Source organism: Dryas octopetala, chromosome 3 (genome assembly GCF_963921425.1).
Source record: "Dryas octopetala chromosome 3, drDryOcto1.1, whole genome shotgun sequence".
Classification (NCBI taxonomy): Eukaryota; Viridiplantae; Streptophyta; class Magnoliopsida; order Rosales; family Rosaceae; genus Dryas; species Dryas octopetala.
In genome coordinates, this window is record NC_141368.1 from 12,452,299 (window position 1) to 12,476,874 (window position 24,576).

The 24,576-nt window shown below is 35.7% G+C and overlaps 2 protein-coding genes and 1 pseudogene across 7 annotated transcripts; 1 reads left to right on the plus strand and 2 right to left on the minus strand.

Moving 5' to 3' along the window:
- The first annotated feature begins 395 nt into the window (after positions 1-395).
- ATG3 (autophagy 3 (APG3)) lies at positions 396-5,984 on the plus strand. 6 transcript variants are annotated; one of them, XM_086235572.1, is made up of 10 exons: positions 396-633; positions 1,268-1,338; positions 1,663-1,779; positions 1,857-2,017; positions 2,720-2,793; positions 3,029-3,080; positions 3,569-3,634; positions 4,164-4,291; positions 4,962-5,098; positions 5,685-5,984. In XM_086235572.1, the coding sequence occupies exons 1-9, from the start codon at positions 473-475 to the stop codon at positions 5,056-5,058; spliced, it is 927 nt and encodes a 308-aa protein (XP_086091698.1). In that variant the 5' UTR covers positions 396-472; the 3' UTR covers positions 5,059-5,098; positions 5,685-5,984. The 6 variants fall into 6 exon arrangements, with proteins under 6 accessions (XP_086091698.1, XP_086091701.1, XP_086091699.1 ...); XM_086235575.1 differs by having other exon boundaries at positions 5,688-5,984; XM_086235573.1 differs by having other exon boundaries at positions 4,962-5,088.
- A 277-nt stretch (positions 5,985-6,261) lies between these two features.
- On the minus strand, positions 6,262-8,581 carry LOC147290989 (putative LRR receptor-like serine/threonine-protein kinase At3g47570; annotated as a pseudogene).
- Positions 8,582-9,132: 551 nt separating this feature from the next.
- HUB1 (histone mono-ubiquitination 1) lies at positions 9,133-24,229 on the minus strand. Its single transcript, XM_086237144.1, has 19 exons — positions 23,721-24,229; positions 22,198-22,359; positions 22,005-22,089; positions 21,162-21,389; positions 20,897-21,058; positions 19,748-19,935; positions 19,574-19,657; positions 19,334-19,453; positions 19,047-19,233; positions 18,803-18,963; positions 18,659-18,730; positions 17,390-17,466; positions 16,790-16,984; positions 14,011-14,083; positions 13,839-13,925; positions 12,909-13,046; positions 12,625-12,827; positions 12,383-12,548; positions 9,133-9,953 (listed from the first exon to the last, which is right to left on the minus strand). Exons 1-19 carry the CDS (start codon positions 23,835-23,837, stop codon positions 9,822-9,824), a joined length of 2,637 nt encoding a protein of 878 aa, XP_086093270.1. The 5' UTR covers positions 23,838-24,229; the 3' UTR covers positions 9,133-9,821.
- Positions 24,230-24,576: the final 347 nt, after the last annotated feature.

Consider the following 24,576-nt stretch of genomic DNA (forward strand, 5'->3'; position numbering starts at 1 on the left):
ACCGTTTAACCATTTGATTGATTAGCATTTCAAATATATCGAACTCATTATATATCCATCTATCTATTCAATCACAATGAATTTTTGACTTTTTTTTTTTTTTTTTATAAAAAAAATAGAGATAATCCTTGAATAGAAATTTAAAAATTAGAAAACTGGACCACACAATTAATACTCCATTATGAACGAAATGAGTTGTAACTCATTTTGCCATTGGGCCTAGGCCATATATACAGGCCTATTTCTTAAATGCTGCCTAACGGCCCACAACTTGTAAATGCAGTGTCGTTTCTTCTTGAATGCGTCGTTCTGATTGTAGACGGCACAACAACGAGCACCGTATCGTCCGGTCGTTGGTCTCGCACGCACGAAATTGATTCTCCCGAGACAATCTCTCTCTCTCTCTCTCTCTCTCTCTCTCTCTCTGTTGGCGAAGCAAAGCAAAGCAGCGAATTTGGTCGAGAAGAAAGAGATGGTGCTGTCACAGAAGCTTCACGAGGCGTTCAAAGGAACCGTAGAGAAAATCACAGGGCCTCGTACGGTCTCCGCCTTCAAAGAAAAAGGTGTTCTCAGCGTCACCGAGTTCGTCACTGCTGGTGATAACCTCGTCTCCAAGTGCCCTACCTGGTCTTGGTATATTCCCCTTCCATTTTCTCAATTTTCTTTTTCCGTTTTTGTTCCAATAAAATTTGTTATCTATATGTTCGGATTGTTAATCTGAATCACTGAATTTGATATATGTGTTTTTTTTTAATGTTCAATTTTGAGTTTTTTTCTACTATAATTGTTAAAACGAAAGATTATAAGAGTTTTCCATTGATTTTCTTTATCACTTGGCTGAAATTTATGGATTAACAAGCACCCATCTATCAAATTAGTTTCTTTAATCAGAAAAAAGTACAAAAGTTTAAAATAAAGAAAAAGGAAAAATGATAATGATAAAGTTGTATTTGTTTCCTTGGTTTCAATATTTGGAAAATGCAGAAAGAAAATAGAAAAGAAGAATAACTTGTTTCATCAAATATTCGATCATATCAATCAAGGAAAAATAAGCCTGTGTTTGGAGTTTGTCGATATGGGGATTGAATAATGATTATATATTAGACCGCAGAGTATTATTGCTGATGCCTATAATTTTTATTAATCTCATTTGGTGTTGTTTCTGATTTATTTGCTTATCTTTTTTATCTTTATTTTCCAAACAAGGTTTTGAGGTGTTATCTGACTTTTTTGGATTCGATTTACCATTTGATTATCATCATGTTAGGGAATCAGGAGAGCAGAGCAAGAGGAAGCCATACTTACCACCTGAAAAGCAGTATTTGATCACTAGAAATGGTACAATGACATCATACTATACTATTTTCCTTGCAATCTTTTTTTTTTTTCTCCTTTCCTGTGACAATATTCGATCTTGTTGCTAATAGCTACTTGACCAGTAATGATAGTGCTTAATGTTTTGTACCATTTCCTATTTATTGAGTCAAGAATAATATGAGCTAATTGGCCAGTAATTTGTGTGTTTCTCTCTCCTAATTCTGCACTTCAAGTAAATGCTTTTCCTTGTGCTTCAAACTTAAGCTCTAGATTACTGTTGTGCTTATGCGTGCCCTGTGCTTTTAATTACACTGCATATTCTGTTTATTTCTTGTTTCTTGTCAGTCCCTTGTTTACGGAGGGCTGCATCTGTGGAAGAGGAGTATGAAGCTGCAGGTATGGAAGTTCTTATTGATAATGAAGATAATGATGGCTGGTTGGCAACACATGGGAGACCAAAGGGTAAGTTACTTTGTTAAACGTACCCTTCGATATTTCCATAGAACCATTAGACTCAGACTGTCTCTTATCTTTATAAGATAGAAGTGGCGAGGAGGAAAATGTGCCCTCCATTGAAAGTTTAGAAATCAGCAAGAATAAAGCTGTGAAGTCTGCCCCCTCACATGTTGGAGGGGAAGATGAAGAAGATATTCCTGACATGGCTGATTTTGAAGAAGCTGACAACATCGAAATAGATCCTGTAAGTGTTAATTGGCATGAAAAGTTGTTTACGGTAACTGGTTAATTCAGTAGTTTGCATTAATATTTCATCTAATTGCATACAAAATCATAAGATAGTGGTTCTTGTCTCTTTGAAACTTCATGGCTTTATGCTGGATCTACATGTTGATAGGTTTCATCTTAAACCAGATTGTAGCTGATGCACATGATATGATTTATTGATCATTTTTTCTTATTAGTAGCAATGCTTGGGGGAGGCAGATTTTACCTCCTATTTAGATGAGAGGTGTGACTACCAATTGGGTTATGACTTATGCCCAAGTCAGATTGTACTATTTTTCTAACCAAGCTGTTGCCACCACATCAGCTTTGGTTGACTGTAGGATGCATTAGCTAATATGCCAGTGTTTGGAGCTGAAGAGTGAAGAGGTGCAACCAATGTTGATATCCCCATATCTAAGAAAAGCTTCATACAATGTTTTGAGAAGTTGTTATCCTAGGTTTACTCATATAATGCTTTGATATCCCCATATCAAACAACCTTCTCCCCTAGTCGCTTGCACAGGATGATGGTTTTTTCCTTTAAAGTATTTATTATAATAATAATAATCTAATTATGATGCATATGGACCATGGAAATGATGTCTGCTCCATTAGTTTAGTAATCATCAACAGGGCTTAAGAATTTCAGCGGTGGCAATGTATGTTGGTTAAATTGCAGGGAACATATCTTGTTGCTCATGAACCTGACGATGACAATATTTTAAGGACTCGAACCTATGATGTCAGCATTACGTAAGATTCTTTATCCTTTTAAACTGTTCACCAGTTCCAATGCTTTCCCTATTTGAAACTTGGAAGCACATGCCTTTTGGAGAAATGGTTGTTTTTCATTTCAAAGTTTTTGTAAAAAAAATTGCCTTCTGGATAGCTCAATCATAATGCAATTGAAGGTCACTTCAATTTGTTGATCTGTGTAGTAAATTCAAAGTTTGCATCAATAACTTTTTTGATATTTTCTCACTTACAGGTATGATAAATATTACCAAACTCCTCGAGTGTGGCTTACTGGGTATGATGAGGTTTGTCTCAGTAATTCGGTGTTTTGCTTTAGCAAGTTTCTATGATTATCAAGAACTGCTGCTGGTTTGGTATTTAACTTGAGTCAGTTAAAATTTTGCATGTTAATATCGTTCTCCAGCCCAACAGATTCAAGCTGGAGCCTGAATTTGGATCGTCTCTTAAAACAAACGAAGATTAAACAGTGTTACATTTTTTTTTTTCTTGTTCTTTTTATTTTTGTATTAAAAATAAGAAACTTAAAATATTTATTTAAAAGAAGGTCCAAATTACCGTAGGAGTGAACAAGCAGTCCACCCAATACACAGAAACATTAACATTGCAATGAACATTAGATAAACTAAAGGAACACAATCATCTCAAGAAACAGAAGCTAGATTTTTTATTTTTTTATGGGAGTCTCAATTGATCTAATTGCTTGTTCTCTATAATGGAATTTTAGTTACTATAAAGACTTGTAGGACTAATTAAATTCCTCTAATTCTGTTAGTCAAGGATGCTTTTGCAACCAGAGCTTGTGCTTGAAGATGTCAGTCAAGATCATGCACGTAAAACTGTGAGTTTATGCTTCAGAATCATATTCCTTGCTTGTATAATTAGGATCTGTCTTCCATGAGTACCAAATTTTTTGTTCATGGTTCTTATGGTAAACCATGTCTTATGGATAATGCCACATCAAGAAGTTAGACATGTCCAATTTACAGGCCGCAATGTTTGTTAACTACTGTTCATTTTCATTTGTTGCAATTGATTTCTTTGGAGATGAAATCATGTTTAATCACACACAGATTTTACATAAATATTGTGGTATATTTGTTGGATTGAAATTAGTGGTAGAGATCTACTGTGATCACCACTACAGATGCCTGCTCTATTTTTTGCTATGCATGTATAGGGGCTTGGTCTATATTGGAAATGCAGGGTAGGGTTCATGATGATGTGTTTTTTAGGAGCATGGCAGAGAAATTTTTTCTTGTTTGGGATGTGTAAATTGTAATTGGGAGGAGAAAAGGGAAAACTATATTTCTCGTACATTCCTTTGTGTGCCATGTGATTGTGTTTGATGGTTGATTTTGTGGATGCAGGTAACTATTGAGGATCATCCCCACTTGCCTGGAAAGCATGCATCTGTCCATCCATGCCGACATGGGGCCGTGATGAAAAAAATAATTGATGTACTAATGTCACGTGGAGTGGAACCAGAAGTTGATAAGTAATATTCTGTCTTGACTCACCCATTTTGTAGGGCTTTACTCGCACTCAGGCTAATTGTTTGTAATGTAATAATATTTGTTGTTGTTTTGCTTTGTTTTTGGAGGTTTTCTTTTGTTTTTCTGTTTTTTTTTTTTTTGTGTTTTTGTGCTTTTTCTTTTTTCTATATGAAAACTTCATATAACACCACCAAGGCTTGAACTATTCTGGCCAGCCTGGTCGAATAAAAGGTCTTAGCCACTAAGTTGTTCTCTAGGAGCATGCAATAAAATTGTATTGATCAGATAAAAGCCAATTAGCAATATCAATCAAAGAACTGAGTCACAATTAAAATCCATATGATTTAGTCAGAGTCAGAATAGGTTTTCAAAATAAGGTTGTCAAGACCATGAGGTGCAGTGATGCTGGGTTGTTGCTGAATACTAGGTGTCAAGACCATGAGGTGCAGTGATGATGCATATACGTTCAAAATGATAATATAATAATATATATTTTTATTTGTTGAGACTTCTATCAAAGGATGCTTTTCTTCTAACTTTTCTTATATGCGACAGTTGGGATATTCCCACACGCAAGTTGACAGAAATGCATCCTACACTAACGTTCATATTCAGTACTTTGAACTATCGATGCAACATCTTCCTTATCATTGAAAATTGTTCTTTTTGTAGGTACCTTTTCTTATTCTTGAAGTTTGTTGCCTCTGTAATTCCAACTATTGAATATGACTATACGATGGACTTTGATCTTGGCAGCTCCAGCAGTTGAGCAATTCAATTCAACAGAGGTAGATCTTGAGTAAGAAAAGGTTTTTATTTTTGGTCACATTATCAACAATTCATATGGAATAAATATGAGTAAAGTAACTCTAGCATTATTCAAACTACTATCGAATTGAACTGCTTAGTGTTCAAAGGTTTCTTTCCTTCACTGGGGTTTTACTGATACAAGTATATCTACTATAATTCATTTTTGCAAGTCTGTAAACCTTGTACCGAAAGTTCTGCAATCTTCCCCATCCTATTGTGGGACAAAGTCTCCTCCACAGGAAGTCAAGAGCTTAACTCTTAACTCTAGACCACTTTATTCATGTTTTGTTGATTAGTTAGGTTCTAAAAGTTTATCGGAGAAATCTATTTAAAAGGTGTTTCAACTTACCATGGTCCATGGGAATGTACTTTCGAAAGGGAAAAAAAAAAAAGGTTCTGTTTTATGTGGCATATCGAAAATTGCTATTTGATATTTCTAAATCTGATTTAGATGCGGTATGGCAGGTTGGTTATTCCTTTGATCATGTAAATGTTGTTATTGTTATATTTTGTGAGCAAGTTGCTGTTCTATGAGTTTGTCATTGTTTATGACCTGCTTCCCTGGATTTCTGTTTGGATTTGCAGCAGAATGTAAATGCACATCAGGCAAAGTAATTGGATTTGGAAGTTAAAGATTTAACCATTGAGACTACCCTATTGTATCCTCAAAATGACGAAATCTGCTCCCACTTGTATTATGCTTGATTGCTTGTACAGTACAGATGGCTAAATTGTCTATTTGAAATTCAATTAGGTGTTGATATCCCGTCAATTGTTTGATAGGGTGGATGTTTATTTGTCAACTCAGCATATTACACAAAAACAGAGTATGTGATTTAAATATTGACCGTCTTTATATCCCAACTTAGTGGTGGCGCTTAATCATGTTATTGGCTGTTTTGCACTGTGTATGATTGGGGTTATTTTAAGCATCAAGTTCTCTATCAAATAAACACAAATGAAAATTGTAACTCACAAAATTACAAAATTGTTCTAAGATTGTAAGCAATTTAAACACATACACCAAAATTGCAATTTTTAAATTAAAGGATCAAAATTAATTTTGAAGTTAAAGCATAACGACCAAAAATGTAGTTCATTTTTCTACTCCATTCATTATGCATATGTGCCTGGACAAGAAAAGTTTCTTCGATGGGCAATCTTAATGCGATGCCTTGGATCTCCACCTCACTATTTGAGAGGGGATCAGATTAGGATCGCCTGATACAAGACTTAATACTTGATTATCGTATGCTGATTATAAACAAAAACAAACTTTACTCTTAAGGTCTCTTATGAATTAAATATATTAAATAATTAGATTTATGTGTATTTACTTTACTTTTAAGTTATATTTTTCTCATCTTCTTTCTTTAAGTTAGAAGATCATCCATATTTTTTATTGAATATTCATAAATCTGGTCATTTATTCTATTTAATTTGATTTTATGCATCAAAAGTCAAAATATGGTGTTTTAATTAATATACTCTAAAAGCACCAACAGTGCAATGCCACACATGAGATTATGAGAGTGGGCTCTACTCCATTTTCTTTTCTGCAAGCAATTATTATTATTATAGCATAGTGCCATTGGGCCATGTATTCCTCAACTACTGGAGGGTGGTTAAAATTTAATGGAGTTGGTGGAGGGTACAATTAAAAAAATTGAAAAAAATAGAAATAAAACTAAACAATGAAAAACAAATATTAGCTGGAAGTTTGTATCTGATCAAACACATCTCAGCCACAACATCACTCATGTCCAGCCGTTTCCTAGGCAATTCTGCAGAAATTTCTAAAACTGCAATCAAGCTTTCTTGAATTTTCATTCTTATGCTATCCTTGTTAATACGATTGTTTGTCAGGAAGAGCTTCCTTGACAAAGTTATGAAGGTTTGAAGTTCCTTGAAACATGTTATCGGTTGGTCTTTTTCCTGCCAACATTTCGAGCGGGAGGATTCCATGACATTATACATCACCTTTGTGTCCACACTTGATGTCCCATGCATGATACCATACTCTGCAAATTCACAATTCAAAACACCATATTCTAATTTTTATGTAAGTGCACAAAGCCCGCTTTCATGTTCCAAACTAATAAATACATATATATCTAGAAAATCTTAAAAATAAATTATTAATGAAATTATTCACCTGGTTACCAGAACAACTTTTATCAGAAGCTTTGGGGAGGAATCTTACCAAACCAAAGTCACCTTCATGTCCAATCATATCATCGTTGAGAAGAACATTGCTTGGCTTGAGATCTCAGTGAACCATTGACTTATGGCAATGATGATAGAGAAATCCAATGCCATAGCAACATCAACGGCAATGTTCAACCTTTGAGAAAAAGTTAAACTCCTTGGTCTCTCATTCATCTCACCAATTGGTCTCCTTTTAGAAGAATTTGTAAGACACCTTAAGAAAGTTTTCTGATGAATCACTTGAAGTTTGCTCCTTTTTCTTTGTCCCTAAGCAACAAAGGTACAAAAAGGAGAGTGCAAAAATGACTCCAAAACGACCACAAACTAGAGAGATTAGCAGTTTCAAGGTTGGGCTCAATCCTGCCTTTTTGGGGTGTTCAGAATCCAAACCAAGGTTTCCAAAATTGGTCATATATATGGCCAAAAATATCTGGAATACTCCCATTCAAGTTATTTTGAGATGCATAAATAAGTTGCTAAAAGAGTATGGGATACTTCCTGTAAGGTTGTTGTTGTCAATTTCAATTACTCTTAGCTTTGACAAGGAGCCAAGCTCCTCAGGAATTCTTCCTACCAGAAAATTGAAATCAAGAGAAAGTGTGAGGAGTTGAGAGTACCCTGATAAGTTGGAGGGAATTTCAACGCTAATTAGTGAATTGTTGTCCAATTGTAAGTCTGTCACTCTGCGCAGGCGGCCGATTTCTGGAGGGATTTCATGGCTGAAGCTGTTGTTGTGGAGAAAAAGTCCTCTCAAGTTTCCCACATGTGGGGATATACAGCCTGCAAGTTTCGAGGACTTGAGGTACAACTTGGTGACCCTCTGATGGCGGCGACCACATGTAACACCATGCCATGCAAGTTTGAGTTGATTCACAGCTTGCACTTATCTTTTTAATTTTTTCAATGTAATATCCAAAGTTTTAATTTTGATACAATTTGACACTATCGTTTACTTGATCGTCAAGTTAAACGTTAAATGTTGTTGTCTAAGTGTATAACCTAAAGGACTATAACCAATTGTGTCTTTTACTCTGACGGAGCTTGATTGATTACCCGGACAATCTTCAAAAGCTTGAGGATAAGGAATCTTACCAACCCTAAGACACCTACATGTCTAATCATATCATGATTGAGAAGATCGTTGTTTGGCTTGAGATCACAATGAACTATTAACTTATGGCAATCATGATGGAGATAATCCAATGCCATATCATCGTCAATGGAAATGTGTTGAATCTTTGACAAAAAGTTAAGCACCTTGCTCCCTCGTTCATATCACCAATTATCTAAACTCCCATTAACCATGAATCCAGACCTTGATAATCAAAATCGAACATACAGAAATTACCTTCACAAGATTTCGGTGTCTTATGTTTTTCAAGGCCGGCCTCACACTCAACAATGAAACTTTTGGAAGCTCTGGGATTTTAACGAGGTTGAGTACCTTGATAAATTCACAATTCATTTTTCCTGTAATGTTAGGTTTCTCAATCAACTTTGTTGGTGTGAAGGTTTCTCAATTATGACTTATTTAGCTCACATGCCTCTTCTCTCTCCAGACGGACCAGACATGGAGAGCACCGGCCTGCCATGTCATTTGTGTATTCTTTTCCATTACGCTCAGATTTGGTTTCGAAAGTTAGGCCATCCACAATGCTGGATTGCTGGGTGAGTAGCTATGGCTTACCCTTTTTTTCTTCCTTTTGCGCGAGAAAGAAGTTAGAATGATCAGAATGAAAATTGGTACGCAGAATGCAAAATTTAGATGATTAGATCTCAACATCTAAGAAGAAAGAGTACAAAAATAATATTTACAACAGATAGGGGAACAAAAATGAGACCATCCTTGCATTTATAATAAATGAATGAAGATCTATCTTGTTACATTTACAGAAATGTTGCGCACTAAAACATCTTGACAGGAGCTATTAACATACAAACTGTTATCAAAAAAGGACAGACTATACAAGAAAAAACACTAGTTGAAAATCTCCACTAAACATCTAAATCGGTAGAGCCAAAAGTTGAGATACTGCTTCATCCAATTCCGGCAGAAACAAAACCCTCACAAATAGACATTGTAAGACTACAAGTGCAAAAGAGAGCTCCACTTTTAGACTTACCAACATAAGATATTTATTCTCCAGATGATCACGCAGGACTGCATCGCCTCTGGGAATACGAATGGAATGGATCAATTCGGATTATCTGCAAATGATAGATTAAAAGATTCCAGGGCTCCAAGAAGGTTAAAAGGAGGAAAATTTATAAAGCACTAAAAAACTGAGTTAAATTAACAACCTAGAAGCAAAACCAAAAACACTAATATCATTTGCACTGATTGATGGGGAAAGGGGGAGCTGCTCCTAACCAAGGCTGCAAATGTTCCCAACAATTTCACTAATATAACAATGTGTGTTAACCAGCAGGAATTCATAATTCAAGTCTGGGATCATATGCACTGACTGGTTCACATGCACGATGCAGGTCTCGAAAAAGCTTCCTCTGTCTCCCTTAGATGTATACAGATTTTACATCATTAGGCCCAAAACTCATGGAACACCTTGGGCACTTCCTCTGGCGACTTTCAACTACTTTTTGCACGCAGGGGTTGCAAAACAAGTGATAACATTTTGTAATAACAACCTGGCATTACGAAAACAAAAAGGAAAGAAACTAAGTATCACCAAAATAATAATGATGACAATGCTAATGATGATTATGACGACCAAGACAATAGTAACATGAAATAAGGCCTAATTCCATTTTTATTCTGCTCTGTATATTCTCATGTAATATATCCAATTTTCAACCATTTGCTGATTCCTTCACATAAACAATGGGCAAGAGATCATTTCCGTCAAAATAGTATATGTTTCCATCTGGCAACATATTGATGGTGGTTTTATATATAGTATATATATTTTTTAATTCACACAGACTGTTTTGGAAGGTCCACATCTGGCAAACATCCCTATTTCCAGCACTTCCAACGTTTTGCTACAATAAACAATTAATCACATACATGTGGACCTTCCATTTTTCAGAAATAAACAAATTGAAATTTATAAGTGGAAATAATTTTGGAAGTCCAGAGGTGCAACCAAAGAAAACAGGTTGTGGATGGCCACTAAGGAAATAAAAGATTTTTAAGTTAGTAAATAAAAAAGTATATAATAATTCTTCAAAGAAGAGAAAACAATATAAAATGGCAGAATTAGGGCTCATAGGTATCAATTTAAAGAGATTAGTTGGAGTTAAAGATGAACTGGTTGGGAGAAGAATTTTAAGTTCCAGCTTGTGGAGTGGGGAAAAGTCTGCTTCCGTATGGAGCTCAGGGGTCTAGGCATCAGGCCCCATTGGTTCATGCCAATCAAGCTTAACAATGGCTACGGAAGTTATAGTGGAGGAAGAGAACCTGCAACCAATGTGGTGTAGTGAAAGTACAGTTGGCTATGGGTGGAGAGGTAAGGAGGTTAGGAAGAGTCATGGTTTAGGTCTATAGAAGCCTACAATGGATGACTTGAAGTGAGGTTTAAGGTTGGATTAGGAACCCAAGAGAAGTTCTGGTCAGATGTGGTGTAGCGACGGTGGTCTGGGGAGGAAGCTTTGTGAAAGTGCGGAAGTTATAGTGGAGGAAGAGAACCTGCAACCGATGTGGTGTAGTGAAAGTACAGTTGGCTATGGGTGGAGAGGTAAGGAGGTTAGGAAGAGTCATGGTTTAGGTCTATAGAAGCCTACAATGGATGACTTGAAGTGAGGTTTAAGGTTGGATTAGGAACCCAAGAGAAGTTCTGGTCAGATGTGGTGTAGCGACGGTGGTCTGGGGAGGAAGCTTTGTGAATTTCGTTACCCTCTCTATTTCCTATTGCAGGGGATAAAAATTCTTGGATTAGTGACTATTTGTCCCAGAAGGGGAGGTATTCTAGAATGTTAGTTTTTCCAGGACCTGTTTAGTAACCTCAAACTAACCCTGAAGTATGCAGAGGAAAGCTAGAATCACAAACAAACAAACAAGATTTTTGATTTTATTTTTTGTCAAGCAAACAAGATTTAGCCCTCACAACAAACAACCTCAAATAAGTATACTGCAAGAATAATCCTGGAAATGGAACTTCAGATTTTCCCAATTCAGAGACTTTAGAACCTAGCCACTCTAACTAAGTCCAGTAAATTATTAAGGGCAACCATATTGTGAGAATCAGATGCAGTGGACCCCACTGATAAAGTTATGATTTCTTCTAAAGAGGAGACGAATACCTATTTTAAAATCCCCTACTTCCTCCTTACCCCCAACAAAATGAAAGAGTAAAATAAACATGATTTTCATACACCACCGATAACGGGACCCATCAGTTTCCAATGGAGTAACACTTGCACCAACCTGTTTTGCTTCTCAGGTACACATGATGAGGCTGAAATCACGAAGTTCCGAACACACCTATTTTACCACTGCCTACCTCCCCTACTCATAATGTTATGATTTTCTTTTAAGGAACCAGAGTCGAGTACCTATTTTACAATCCCATACCTCCTCCATAAACCCCAACAAAATGAAAGAGTAAAATCAACGTGATTACCTACAACACCCATAATGGGACCCCTAAGTTTCCAGTGCAGCAACCCTTGCACCATTCTGTTTTTCTTCTCAGATACGCTTAAAAGGGCTGGAATCACAAAGTTACAACCAACCTATTTCACCACTGTCTACCTCCTCACTCCCTCAAATTACAAATTAAATAGTAGTCAACCAACAAACCTTTCAACCTAGTAATATAATACTCTATTGTTCTATTCTTAAGAAGTTCAGAACTTAGTTCAAAATTAAATCCACATTTTTTTATGCTTCATGTATCTTTTGGTGCTCTTCATCATTATTTGTTTCCTAAATTTGCAAATTGATGTCACATTATATAACGTTACTATACTTCATAGAATCAAAGTCAGACCCACACATTTTCCATGTTGGTCCACATTTACATGACTAAGATCCGAATTTGGATCATTTTCACCTCTGACAAGATATGAAATATGGAACACAGGCAATAAAAACCAAAAGTTGATTCGACAAATACCTGCTTTGTCCTGTCTAGGCAGACATCACACTTGAGTATCTCCCGATACTCTCCAAGTTCCTGTTGAAGCTTTTCAACAATTGATGAACCCTCTGTCTGTGCTCGAAGTCGTGAAGCCTTTCTTTTTAGGACTTCCAATTCTTCCTCCATTCTTTTCTTTTTAAACCTAATAAAAACAACGGATGAGTTCATGCCACTACTCTATAAAGATTGGAAGGATAATAGCACAGCTTTCTCTATACCTTTCCCTCTCTAGTTCTATCTGCAGCTCAGACAGAGTCATTCGATTTCTGTCAACTTTAGATTGTGATTTTTCTAGAGCTTCCCATGCTTGCTGAGATGACCTTCTAACATCCAACAATCTCTTTTGAGTATTTTCCAATGTAACTGAACATTGAAACTTATCTTCTTCTAGATTCTGAATCTGATCTGAGAACATTTTCAACTGTAAATCAAGTATCAAGCAATCAGTATTGGTAATCTCCATATGAATTTATTTCAGGTATTACATGAGGTTCAGAAGTACCTGATCTTCGATACGAGCAGCTTTCATGTCATAGAAATTAAGAGATGCATTGCCTTGTTGAATCTCCCTCTCCATTTTTCGCTTTTCCATGAGTAAAGAATTCTGCATCTGCCTTGCCCTCACACCCTCTAAAACAAGCTGAAAAACGAGAGCCAGAAATTAAAATCAAATAGTAAAACACATATACCCATCCAACAATTTAGAATACCATATGTGAACCAATGCATGCAGTTCAGGTACAGGAAAAATACTAGCAACCCTTTGTTCCATGCATACCTTGCCTTTTCAAAGGTTGCCAATTATACCTCAAATATAACTTAAATACAAATAAACAAGTTCGAATAAGGTAGAACCGTACAAGAATAAACAAAAGGAAAAATGAAAAGAACACTGTTTAGAAAACTGGACTCAGACTGACTGGTCCAACTGGGTTAACTGGGATCTAGCTGCCCTCCCAGTTTGGTTTAGCCTTAAAACCTGTTTCTGCAATGAAACAGTATACCGGCCAGTTCAACAGTGAATTGGTCAAGCTGATCATAATTCTTTTCTTTTATACTGGACGATCACATTTCTTGAGAAGCAGCCAATTCAAATCAAGTGTCTTTGCTTTGAAAATAATTCCTTGTTTTGTGATTGTAGAGGTTTAAGCCTGAGTCCTATTTGTTAAATATATAGTCCGAACCATTAATTAGTTTTTCTGTCAAAATTTTGAATTTATCTCTATATTTCAGCCAAAAATAAAAAAAAAAATAAAAAAAAAATTTATATAATAAATAAATAGGTTCTATTTATTTACGCCATTCATCCAGTCAAAAGCAACCAGAAGAACAAAAGCTTATGTTTTCACCTTAACCACAAACCCTTGGCACAGCCTAAAATTATATAATAATAAATTAAACAAAAAACACACAAGCAAGTTAGACCAATCACCTTAATGTTATAGTCATCTCTCTCAGTAATTTGCTGCAGTAAATGTTGGTTTTGAGTCTGCATATCATCATATGCTTGTCCAATAGTCTGAAGAAAAATCAAACTAAAATGTTAGAACTACCCAATGACTACAAATGAAAGATGTAGTCCAAATATGCTATAGGGAACTAACCTCAATTTCAGATAAGTATGCCTCATTCTCTTCATTTTTGGATTTCAGAACATCAGAAAGTCTCAAAATATCCCTGAAATACCGAGGAAAGAAAAAGAAAAAAGATCTTAAAAAGAATTCATTTATGCAATAATCATGTACAATAAAGAACAGCTAAGAACTGTCTATAAGTCAACATAAAGAACTAAAGATAATTTATAACGCCACCTGTGTCGTGCTTAGTGTTTTACATTTTAACAAGCTGGCTTCAAGGCCAGATAAAGGAGAGTCGGAGAAGGCTGACAGCCAGCATAAAATTGTCCCATCCTATTATGAGTAGCCGGAGCCAATCATTCTTTTATATAAAGGCTTAATTAACTTATAGAAAATTATTCGAAGACTCAAAATATAGTATTGGGCTTCAAAGTAAACCCTTTAGTATTTACCAACTCTCTACTTTACCTCAGAGATTCCATAGTGAAAATAATTATCAAGAAAATTTTAAAAAATATAAAATAAAACCTAGAGGGACTCGATCCTATTTTATTAATCCAAAACTCATAGAAAGAAGAAAATGAAAAGAAGCTGCGCACAGTCATCCAGTCAAAAGCAACCAGAAGAACAAAAGCTTATGTTTTCTCCGTAATTACAATCCATTTACACATCCTAGAACTTCTCTCATGCCAAAGACACAACATTCAGCAAAAAAGAACTACATCACTCCACTTTTAACCTCTCTGCAACATGCTAACATTACAACTGCTCAAATCATCACCAATAAATCCCAAAGAGCACTATCAGCCGAACAAAAGATGGTAAACTGTCTCCTAGCTATTATCACACAATGCTAACCAACAGTGATTTATTTATGCCACCACAGTGCCACACACACTTCCAGTTGTAAGAATCTTTCCAAACACAGCTGCCCAGCTGTCCAATTTATTTGTAGGCTCTCATTGTCACAAAATGCATCCATTGTAAGAATCTTTCCTTGCTTTTATAGGCTCTCATTGTCTTAAAATGCATCCATAGCCAGCTTATAAACTTAAATTTCAATTTTAATTTTGGTATAAACTTGACTGAACTTTATTTTTAAGAAACGAATACTTTATTAAAAATATTAAGAACAAACAAATAAATTACCAACCATTTCACTTTTATTCTCTTCTTTCTTTGATTGAAAATGCCACTTTGTTCCCATCCATATGAGATAGAAGATCATAGCAGCTTGACTCATCAGGTAACTTTTGGAAAGCTAAAGTAACCTCATAGCAGCAATTACTAAATTGGATTATTGTTCATGAGAAAGTAAATATTTGTGATGTTATCCAAAAGATAAAGACCAAATGTCTTATCAGCTTAAATCTTGATTAGTGTATCATGGGCAAAGAGACAACCAAAAGGATTGATCACAGTTTCCTCAAGTACCCCCATTGCTTGAAGTTGCTGTACAAGTTTTTCCAGGGAGAAAGAGTGAAGTTGGGTAATTACCCATGCATGTGCATCACTATTCATTGAGAAATATTGTGCTTTTAAGTAGAGGAAAACAAAAAGCTATAAGGGACTGGTGTAAATGGCAATGCTTTGAGTGGTTTGGCTAAAAAGGAATAGCAAGAGTTTTTTGGATAATTGTGAAGGGATCCCGCTCCTCTGCCTTTACTGAATGTGCTGTTATCAGCCTTTTTCAAATTCTAGGCCATCAGATCTTTCTGAGGGCTTAGAATATGCCACATAAAGCTTTGGGTTTCTTTTCTTAAAAACTGACTGTAAAGCCGTTACCATCTTCTCTCATCTCAAACCAGCTCCTCTCTATCTTATCTCTCACATGACATCCTCAATTCCCCCTCACCCCTGCAACCACAAAATGACCTCTTCTTTTCTAAATTTCAATCTCTATTTGTGTGTTACTGTCTTTCAAATTAGATTCAATTAAAGCAAAACTAGCTAGCGGCAAAACGAAGATATTGATGGTTCTTTTTGTGTTTCTTAAGAGAGAAGCTGTAGAGACCAAAGTGCTGAGTTTCTTTGGTCTTTCTCTAGGGGCTAATATCTAAGATGAGTTGCAGACAAAACGCATCACTAGGTATCCCTTTCAATTTTCTTTTCCATGCAGGTGATGGTTTCGGAGTCTGATTTAGGCAAGATATGAAATTGAGAAGAGAACAAAAATATATTAGTATGAAAAGAATCAATTGCTCAAATCATTTGCACACATGTGAGAGCAGAGAAAACCTCTTTTTTTGTTGGAGAGAGGAAGACAGAGAACTCAAGAAGAGAAATAACGTGAATGGAGGAAACAAGCGACTTTGTATTAAGTTACAAAACGGTGGGTTTGGAGACTAAATGCTTATGCTGATGTGGACTAGTGACAGCCATTAGATGAATTGAGCAGTCCAGATTTTTTAAAATGCACATGCTATTAAGGCAGAGGAGCGGGATCCATTGTGAAGTGGGTGGATTTGAATGGGACTGGGTTAGTTTTTAGGTGTCATTGTGGACGGCAGTTTCTAATGAGTTTAATGACCGCCCTTTCTTGTTGGATGTGAACTGGGAATCAGCAGTTTCTTAGGCTCCTCAGGTGTTCTTTGGCCTGCATTTGGCTGTCTATGGTTGTCGCTTTGTTAGAGGGTTATGTGTATTTCAAACTTTAAAGTTCTTGTATGAGTCTTCGTTAGGTGGACCACTGGTTCACTATGTTTTCACTCATTCTTAATAAATTGGTTCTGTTCCCTATAATAAAATTTAAAAAGGAAAAAGAAAGAAAACAGTTTTAACCAGCATCACCAAAGTAGAGTATAACCTTTTGGAAGCTTCGAACTTCTGTCTCAGATCAGCAGTCTCAGCTTCTGCAGCAGCTAGCCTTTGTTGAGAAATGGCCTCAGCTTCAATTGCTGTCTTAACTCGTAATTCAAAGTTGTGCTCATCAAGAGAGGACTTCAAACTTTCAACATGAGCCCATGCCTTGCATTCCAAATCTCTAGCTTCCAAGACATTCCTGCAAGTAGATAAACTCCACACATCAATGTTACCCTTACACAATCAAACCAACAATGACAAGTAAATTAGCCGAATTAGAAAAATCACATTAATTTATGGAAATCAATAATCACAGTTATGAGTCAAGAAATTGTTGAACTAAACTCAGCATTATGTAACTGGTTAAACAGAGAATATAAGATCTTAAAAATTCACTTGTGAATAATAATGGGAAACCCAACTGCACCCTTTACAAAACTTGCACTGAATTGAAACAATTTAATATCAGTAAATGCAAAACATTTTTCAAAGCCTCCGAATAAGTCACTGGATATACAATTTAAGTCATTCTTTGCAAAGCATATCAAATGAAAGCTGTGGGTAACTAAATCACCCAAAACTAATCTTGTAAAGGCGCCCTAACCTTGAATCAGTCAATTCGTTTCTATACATATCCGAAATTAGCTTTAACTCTGATTTACTCTCCTTCAAATCTTGGACCTGCACCAAATAAGGAGGGCGAGGGAAAACTTAAGGAAGCTAAACAAATCATACAAGTGAGAAACAAGTAAAGGAAGCCCTTTTATAATCAAAGAGCCACTAATATTATATCCATAGATGCAACTTGATTACATGAGTGTAGTTGTCTAAAATGCACATATGCATGTCCAATGCACGTAAAGGAAAAACAATTAAGAAAGCAAGTATAGGATCATACCCCTGCACAAGATAAAGGCAACCACCTCAATTTAAAAAAATATTATACAAAATAAAAAAATAAAAAATAAAAAAGACGAACATTAGGAACTTAACAAACTAACCATACGTATGTAGTCACAATCTTCCATTCACTATTTGCCACAAAAATTCATACTTACAATTACAAGTCATTGGATTTTGATCCAAACGGTTAGTGAGGATGGATTTCCTACTCAATGGGTAGCAGGGGATTAAAATCATATGTGTGCATATATATATATATATATACGATTTTCTCAGGTGCGGACATATCCGCAAAAAAATTTCACGGATTTGCACTACCAAGAGCTTGCCGAGTTCTCGGTGGCTTGCCGAGAGCTCGGCAGTGTAAATCCGTGAAAAAAAAAAAAAAAAAAAAAAAAAAAAAAAAAAAACGGGTGTCCGCTCTAGAGAAAGACTATATTTATATCTCTTTTCTCTTTGGATAGGAGAACTTCATGAAATAGTTTCCTACAGTTGCTACCCTTTGTCCCAAAGGGTGGCAATATAGCTATAGTGAAGACTAGTTCCCCATCTCTATAATACAAATAACACTAAAAACCAACAAATATATTGAAGTTGATTGCTTGAGATTTCCATGGAAATCCAGTCAACTTTCAAAATTGAGTTGATCTCAATATGAGTGGACATGACAAATCCACACATCAATGAAAGCCTTCAACAGAACTTCAGCATTTCAAATGAAACAAAATAAATCCACATATCATATTAGTCAAAAACATAATAAATCAACATATGGACAGATCAAACACGCCTGCTCAGAGTTGACTTTTTTTTATTTCTATCCCAATAATTTAGGCTACTTAAAAGTGGTACCTCTACGCAAATAAACTTATACAAAACTTCGGAGTTAAAAAGACAAGCTCGCAAATTCAACACCTCCACAAATTCAGTCTGCAACAAAGATTCAGTAACAAGAAGAAGAGACACATACCACAGTCTTCAACTTATGTATCTCAGCATGTTGATCTGTGGATCTGGCAGCTAAAGTCTCACACTCTTTCACCTGTTTGGAAAGAAAACAGTTTAACCTCTTTCAATGCATTGGAAAATTTCACTGCATAACAGAAATACCCACCTTCCTATCAAGAATGCTGGAAAGAGACTGCACATCAGCCTGCAAAGAATGAAAATCAGAAGCAGCCTCTTTGTATTTCCGTAATTGACCTTGCATAGTACCCATTTCCTCAGGAAATGAAGAAACCAAGGCCTTAAATTCTTCAATGATTTCTTTTCTTCCTGAAATACAGAGCATAACTTCAGCATGATAACTGTAAAAAAGGCAGCAAGAATTCCACAATTAAATAAAAACATCATATAACCTGGTTCACTTGATGCCTCTTCCAGCTTTGTTTCAATATTTTTTCTTTCCTGAATATGCTTCTGTATTTCTATACCCAGAACAGCAATTCTAGAATCAACAACTGCAGAAGATCTTCGAAAAACATCTACTATGTCATTTTTAACATTCATTTCCCTCTCCCTCCACACAAGATTATCCTTCTCAACCTAATGATTCCAAGGAACAAGATACAGTTAGCACCATGAAACAACACTTTTAAGAAAATTACAGATAAAGGCATAAATGAAACTACCGACCAGTTACAACCTGTAGTTTCTCAAATAAGGCCTGATACTCAGACACTTCTGATTTTGACTTTTCTATTTGATCTCTCACCAAGAGATAGGCTTGGGAGGAGGAAATACACTTCACATTCTTCAACATGTTCTGCCAACGAAATATTCCAATTTTACTCATAGGACTTGATAAGAACTCAAAATTGCAGGGGAAAAGTAAAGCTGAACTAGCATTTATATTGAAACATCAATAGTTATACAGTAAATTAACCTGCAAACTAGATAACTGCTGTAATATTTTTATCCTTTCTTCATGAAGGCCTTTTATTTCCATTAGTCGACAAGAAGCTTGGTCCTGCAAAGCTCAAATCAATTGGTGTGATTACCCCATTCAGTAAAATAAGTTTTCAGAAGCGAACCAAAGAGAGAAGAGTCAGCATAATACCATTAGCTCCTTGAGAGTAGACTCCATATCTTGAAGATCTTTTTGCTTATCTCTGGCCCTATCAAGATGCTTGTTCCCAAAATTTAAAACAGGGAAAACTGCCCCTTTTGCAGCATCTCTCTCTGCTTTAAGAGTTGCAAGTTGACAATTACTCTCTTCTAATTCACCAACTGTACTTTCCAACTCCCCTTCAAAATTTAAACCATATCAAACTTTCAGAACATTCAGCGACCTATCAAACCATTACAACAATTCTTCCCTTCCTTCTTTTTAAAGGTCAGGTGAAGTGCAATAGAATACAAAAGGACAAATTATTTTAAAGAATCTAAAACTTGATTTTCAAAGACAAGTTAATTTCAAATTTTTCAGATTTTGCAATTCAAAGAAATAGTAAGACAGAGTTCGAAGAAAAGCATCTTCAACATCATTATTTAAGTCAAATGAATGAATGAAGTGCTCATATTTATTACTGAAAGCATCATTATAGCGTACATTCCACTGCATGATTCAACTCATTAAATGCATTGTTCATTAACAAGTAAACCGTCAGATTCTAATGACTAAATTGTAAACTTGAAATATAATAATGTCATTTTGTGTGAAATGCTAGAGACACAATTGTTATTTGATGATTCCTCTATCTGCATATCCAATTCTCATTCACTCACACCAGAATAAGTGTAACACGCATGCATATGTCCATCTAAACACATGCACTAACATGCATACGCACACATGGCTGTGTACATGCTTACATGTGTACTTACGAGTACACATATACAAATATTGCTTACATGCAGTAATGCCGAAGTAATTTTGCTCAGACAGTTGATGGCACTACACCAACCCCCAAATCTTCCTTCCCACAGAGAAGGTTATGCATTAAGCTCATTACTTTAATTGGATAGAAGCAAGGAGATCCTTAACCTTGCACAGCCACACCGAATAAAAACAAAGCAAACTCCTAATCTGTTAATTAAGTTTTGAACCTTAATCAAATGATACCATATTTCAACTCAATGAAAAAGTAAAACCAACAATTTTTTCTTGCTTGTAGGGTCAGGCACAACAAAATAAATGATAAACTTCCACATTGTTCACATATAAACTAATAAATATTAGATTGTAAAATAGATGTAATAATTTTACCTTTTAAACGTTTAATCTCAGCTTTATTCTTTGCATGAATGTCTCGGTGGCTCTGCAGTTCCCTAGCCAGCACTCTGTGCTTAAAAAAGATCTCGCTAAATGCCAATCTCAAGTTCTTAACTTCCGTTTTTAAATCATTGGATGTCTTCTGCATGCACAAACCTACCAGAAGGAGCAGTATACAGAAAATTTGAGAGGTAAATTTGAAAGGAACAGGCTCACAACATATTATACATAAAACACATCTACCCTGCCAAACTCTCACCATCTTCTGGAAGCTCTCTTAACAATGTATCATGCAATGCATCCTTCACAGACCATACGTTGTCAATTGCAGCTACTATATTGCGTAAAATATTCTGAGTCTTTTCAAAGGTAGTTCCTCTATCTTCTTCAATCTGATTAGAAATATTATATGTGCATGAACTTTCAGTTGCCCCTGCTTGTGCAAGGCGGTTTAGAAAAGCATCCTGCACTGTAGATTGAGCCCCATCTGACAAACAATACAAGGCAGACTTAGCAGCAAGTATGTTTGAATAATCATAGTAGTGATGTTTCTGCCACAGCCCCCCATAAAGACATTTACTTTTCAACATCTTTTAATTCCCAACATATAAATGAAGAAGAATATCATGGTAAAGAATTGAAAACTAGAAGAGAGCGATCAGGGGACTATGAGGAAACAATACTTGTGCTAATAAGACCACCTAATTCTTTAAAATAAAACTGACGGTGTGTATAAAAATCATCTCAACCTAGAGCATTCATTTGACTTTCTTTTAACCATAGATGAACCACCATTTAAAACATAATACAACATATTTGGATAGCAGGATGAAAGACATGTTCACAATTCCAGATAAAAGAAACAGAGAAGAACAATAATCAACAACTCAATCACTAATTTAAAAATGAAGTTCCTATGCAAAAATCATGAAAACCCCCATTAACTAGCCAACTCAGTAATTTTACACCAACTAGCAAGTTAAATATACAATATATACACGCACACACACATGCACAAACTTCATGAGACCAAGAACGAACTAAGCATTTCCATCAGAACTGAGTGCCACCACACCACATATAACACAAGTATGAACCTCACCATCCACGACAAACATGCTTTTGGCATCTTTCTGACAGCTCGACTCTCTTGAACTGATGGAACATGATTCCAAGTCTTTAACCAGCTATTTTCAAAACACAGAGTCAATTTCCCATCAAGCAATATACAATACCATATGCATAAAGCCAAATAAGACACAATGATAGAGAAGAGGAAATAGAGAAACAGTGACCTCTTTCCAAGACTTATTGACCACTGTTAATGTTGAGTCATATGGCTGTTGTTTCTCCTTCAGTTGAGAAAATTTATTGTCAAGAGCAGAGTACTCAACCTTCTGAGTCTCTAACTTCTGTAATAGCTTTTGATTTTGGTATTGAAGAACAGCAATGTCAAGCTGCACATCAAAAAAGACAAGTTTAAGCACAACCAACATACATGGATTAAAAAATAGGCAATGTGCTCTAGTATAAATCAGTTAGAATGTGTTTGGATAGGAAATCTTCCATCAATTGGATAGTTAATTGGGAGGAGTATTGAAGAGAAAATGACAGAAGAAGCACCAACTTCTCTTTGGACCATTTTTTAACTTCTCTCCAAAAGAGGAGAGATTTGAAGGGAATTTGAGATCTGTATGGCATTTGAAATTCAAATAAATGTCTTAAATTTAAGATCATTCTCTCCATTCCTTCATTGAACATCCAAATAAGTACAGTAAAATCTATCACTTTTATTCTCTTTTCTTTCTCCCACCGTATCATATATTAAATCCCAATCAACTTGACTAGGAAAGAATAATGTACTAGGAAAAGAAATTTCCCAAAAGTTAATATATCTAAGGAACACATGATCTTTCACCATGCGAGTAACATTAGGAATGGCAATGGTAGCATGCTTGTACTGTGTCATTTCGGGTTAATGTCGAATTACGAGTCAACTCTTCCCTATCCCATGTTAGATGACTTTCTATCAAGTATCAACCAACCTATTGATTAATCATGTTGTGTTTGAGTCAACACACATATGCCATGAACCATTTAACTTAAACTAATAATCTAAACAAAAACTCATCACTCACACATGCACAATAAATAAAAATACACCCAATTCATATACTAGCAAAACCAAGGAAAAAAAATTCATATTTACAAGGATTCATACAATAAATACCAGATAAGAAATTTAAATGAAAATAAATAATCCTCATATAATACTAGTAGGAGGTTTGTCATTTGACACTAACCCAATCTACTTATTATGTGTTAACGGGTCATGTTATTTTCTATTTTGTGTCAATAATAGTCAACCATAATTCATCAAATTTTGTTGGGCTCAAATTGTGTCATCTAAAACTGTCATCCCTAGCTAACACGCATAAATTCTATAGGTACAACTGAAAAATGCATAATATTATCACAAATATTTGAGTGCACACAACCAGAGACTGAAAAGTTGTGCATGACCATTAAATTGTAAAGAGCCACCCTATCCCTATATCAACACATTTAATTCAACAAAGTAGTAACACTCCTCAAACTAAAAGCAGATCATAAGGTCCAAAATTGTAATATAGATACTTCAACAATGACTATATTGCATGAATTATTCAAATAATTTGGCAAACTAATTCAGCAAAATAGCAAAAACCAATGTTCCAAACACCAATAATCCAAAAATTCAAGCAAAGCAACAAAATTTACTTCATACAAAGAATGAAACATATATGCAAATAGAAGCATACAAGAAGAAAGACCTGACCTTTTTGTCCTCAGAAATGGCCAAAAAGGGCTGCTTTTTAGCAGCAGCAGCAGCAGCCGTGGGTGATATGGAGCTAAAGTGACGCCGTTTCCGGTCCGACTCACCTGTGCTCCCCATTGAAAAACCTTAGAAAACCCACCCCCCAACCAGCTCCACTCACATCACACCAAAAACTCCAAAGACTCAAACTTTATATCAATTCAATTCCTATTCACAAGGCAAACCATCAACCCCTCAAAAACAAGAGAAACCCTAGTACACAAAAGCCCTAGAAACAAACCGTTCCTCTCTGTTTACTTTTGTGTGTGCTATAAAACCCCCCCAATTTCTCAAACCCTAATTCAAAGCTCACAGTCGCGAGTTCAGGAGTCTTGATTCATCTGATCTCTCTCTATCTCTCTCTCTCTCTCTCAATTCTCGCGGGCTATAACTGGAAGCCTCCAGCGCAGAGAGGGTGAGGGAATGGAATTCACCGAACACACACACTCTCAGAAAGAGAAAAAATTTAATTAAATAAATAAATTGACTTTGTTTTATAGTTTGTGTTTTTTGTACCAGAAATTTAAGAATTAAAAGAAGAAGGGGCAGCGTGGAATTTTATAAATGTCTGAAGGGTATTTTGGGTATTAAGGTGAGGAGGTGTTTATGACTTTATGTTCGGGGAATCCAAGGTCAAGTGGGTTTCTTTGGGAGTTTAAGAAGTGATTGGGCGGCAGTGGGATTGTAGGTAGTCTGACACGCAGCGGATGACTGCTCAGTTAAACTTGGGGGCACTGTAGAGAAGAACTTCCCTCTCACGGGCAGGTGCAATGAAGATGAGACACGTGTGCTCTCTTTTGATCATACCAAAAATTAG

Excerpts from the sequence above, each read along its gene's own strand:
- ATG3 (XM_086235572.1), top strand. The coding sequence starts at position 473 with ATGGTGCTGTCACAGAAGCTTCACGAGGCGTTCAAAGGAACCGTAGAG. Across the intron at positions 1,780-1,856 it reads AACACATGGGAGACCAAAGG|ATAGAAGTGGCGAGGAGGAA; the intron begins GTAAGTTACTTT and ends TATCTTTATAAG. Across the intron at positions 2,018-2,719 it reads ACAACATCGAAATAGATCCT|GGAACATATCTTGTTGCTCA; the intron begins GTAAGTGTTAAT and ends GTTAAATTGCAG.
- HUB1 (XM_086237144.1), bottom strand. The coding sequence starts at position 23,837 with ATGGGGAGCACAGGTGAGTCGGACCGGAAACGGCGTCACTTTAGCTCC. Across the intron at positions 22,360-23,720 it reads CCATTTCTGAGGACAAAAAG|CTTGACATTGCTGTTCTTCA; the intron begins GTCAGGTCTTTC and ends TTTGATGTGCAG. Across the intron at positions 16,985-17,389 it reads AACGAATTGACTGATTCAAG|GAATGTCTTGGAAGCTAGAG; the intron begins GTTAGGGCGCCT and ends ATCTACTTGCAG.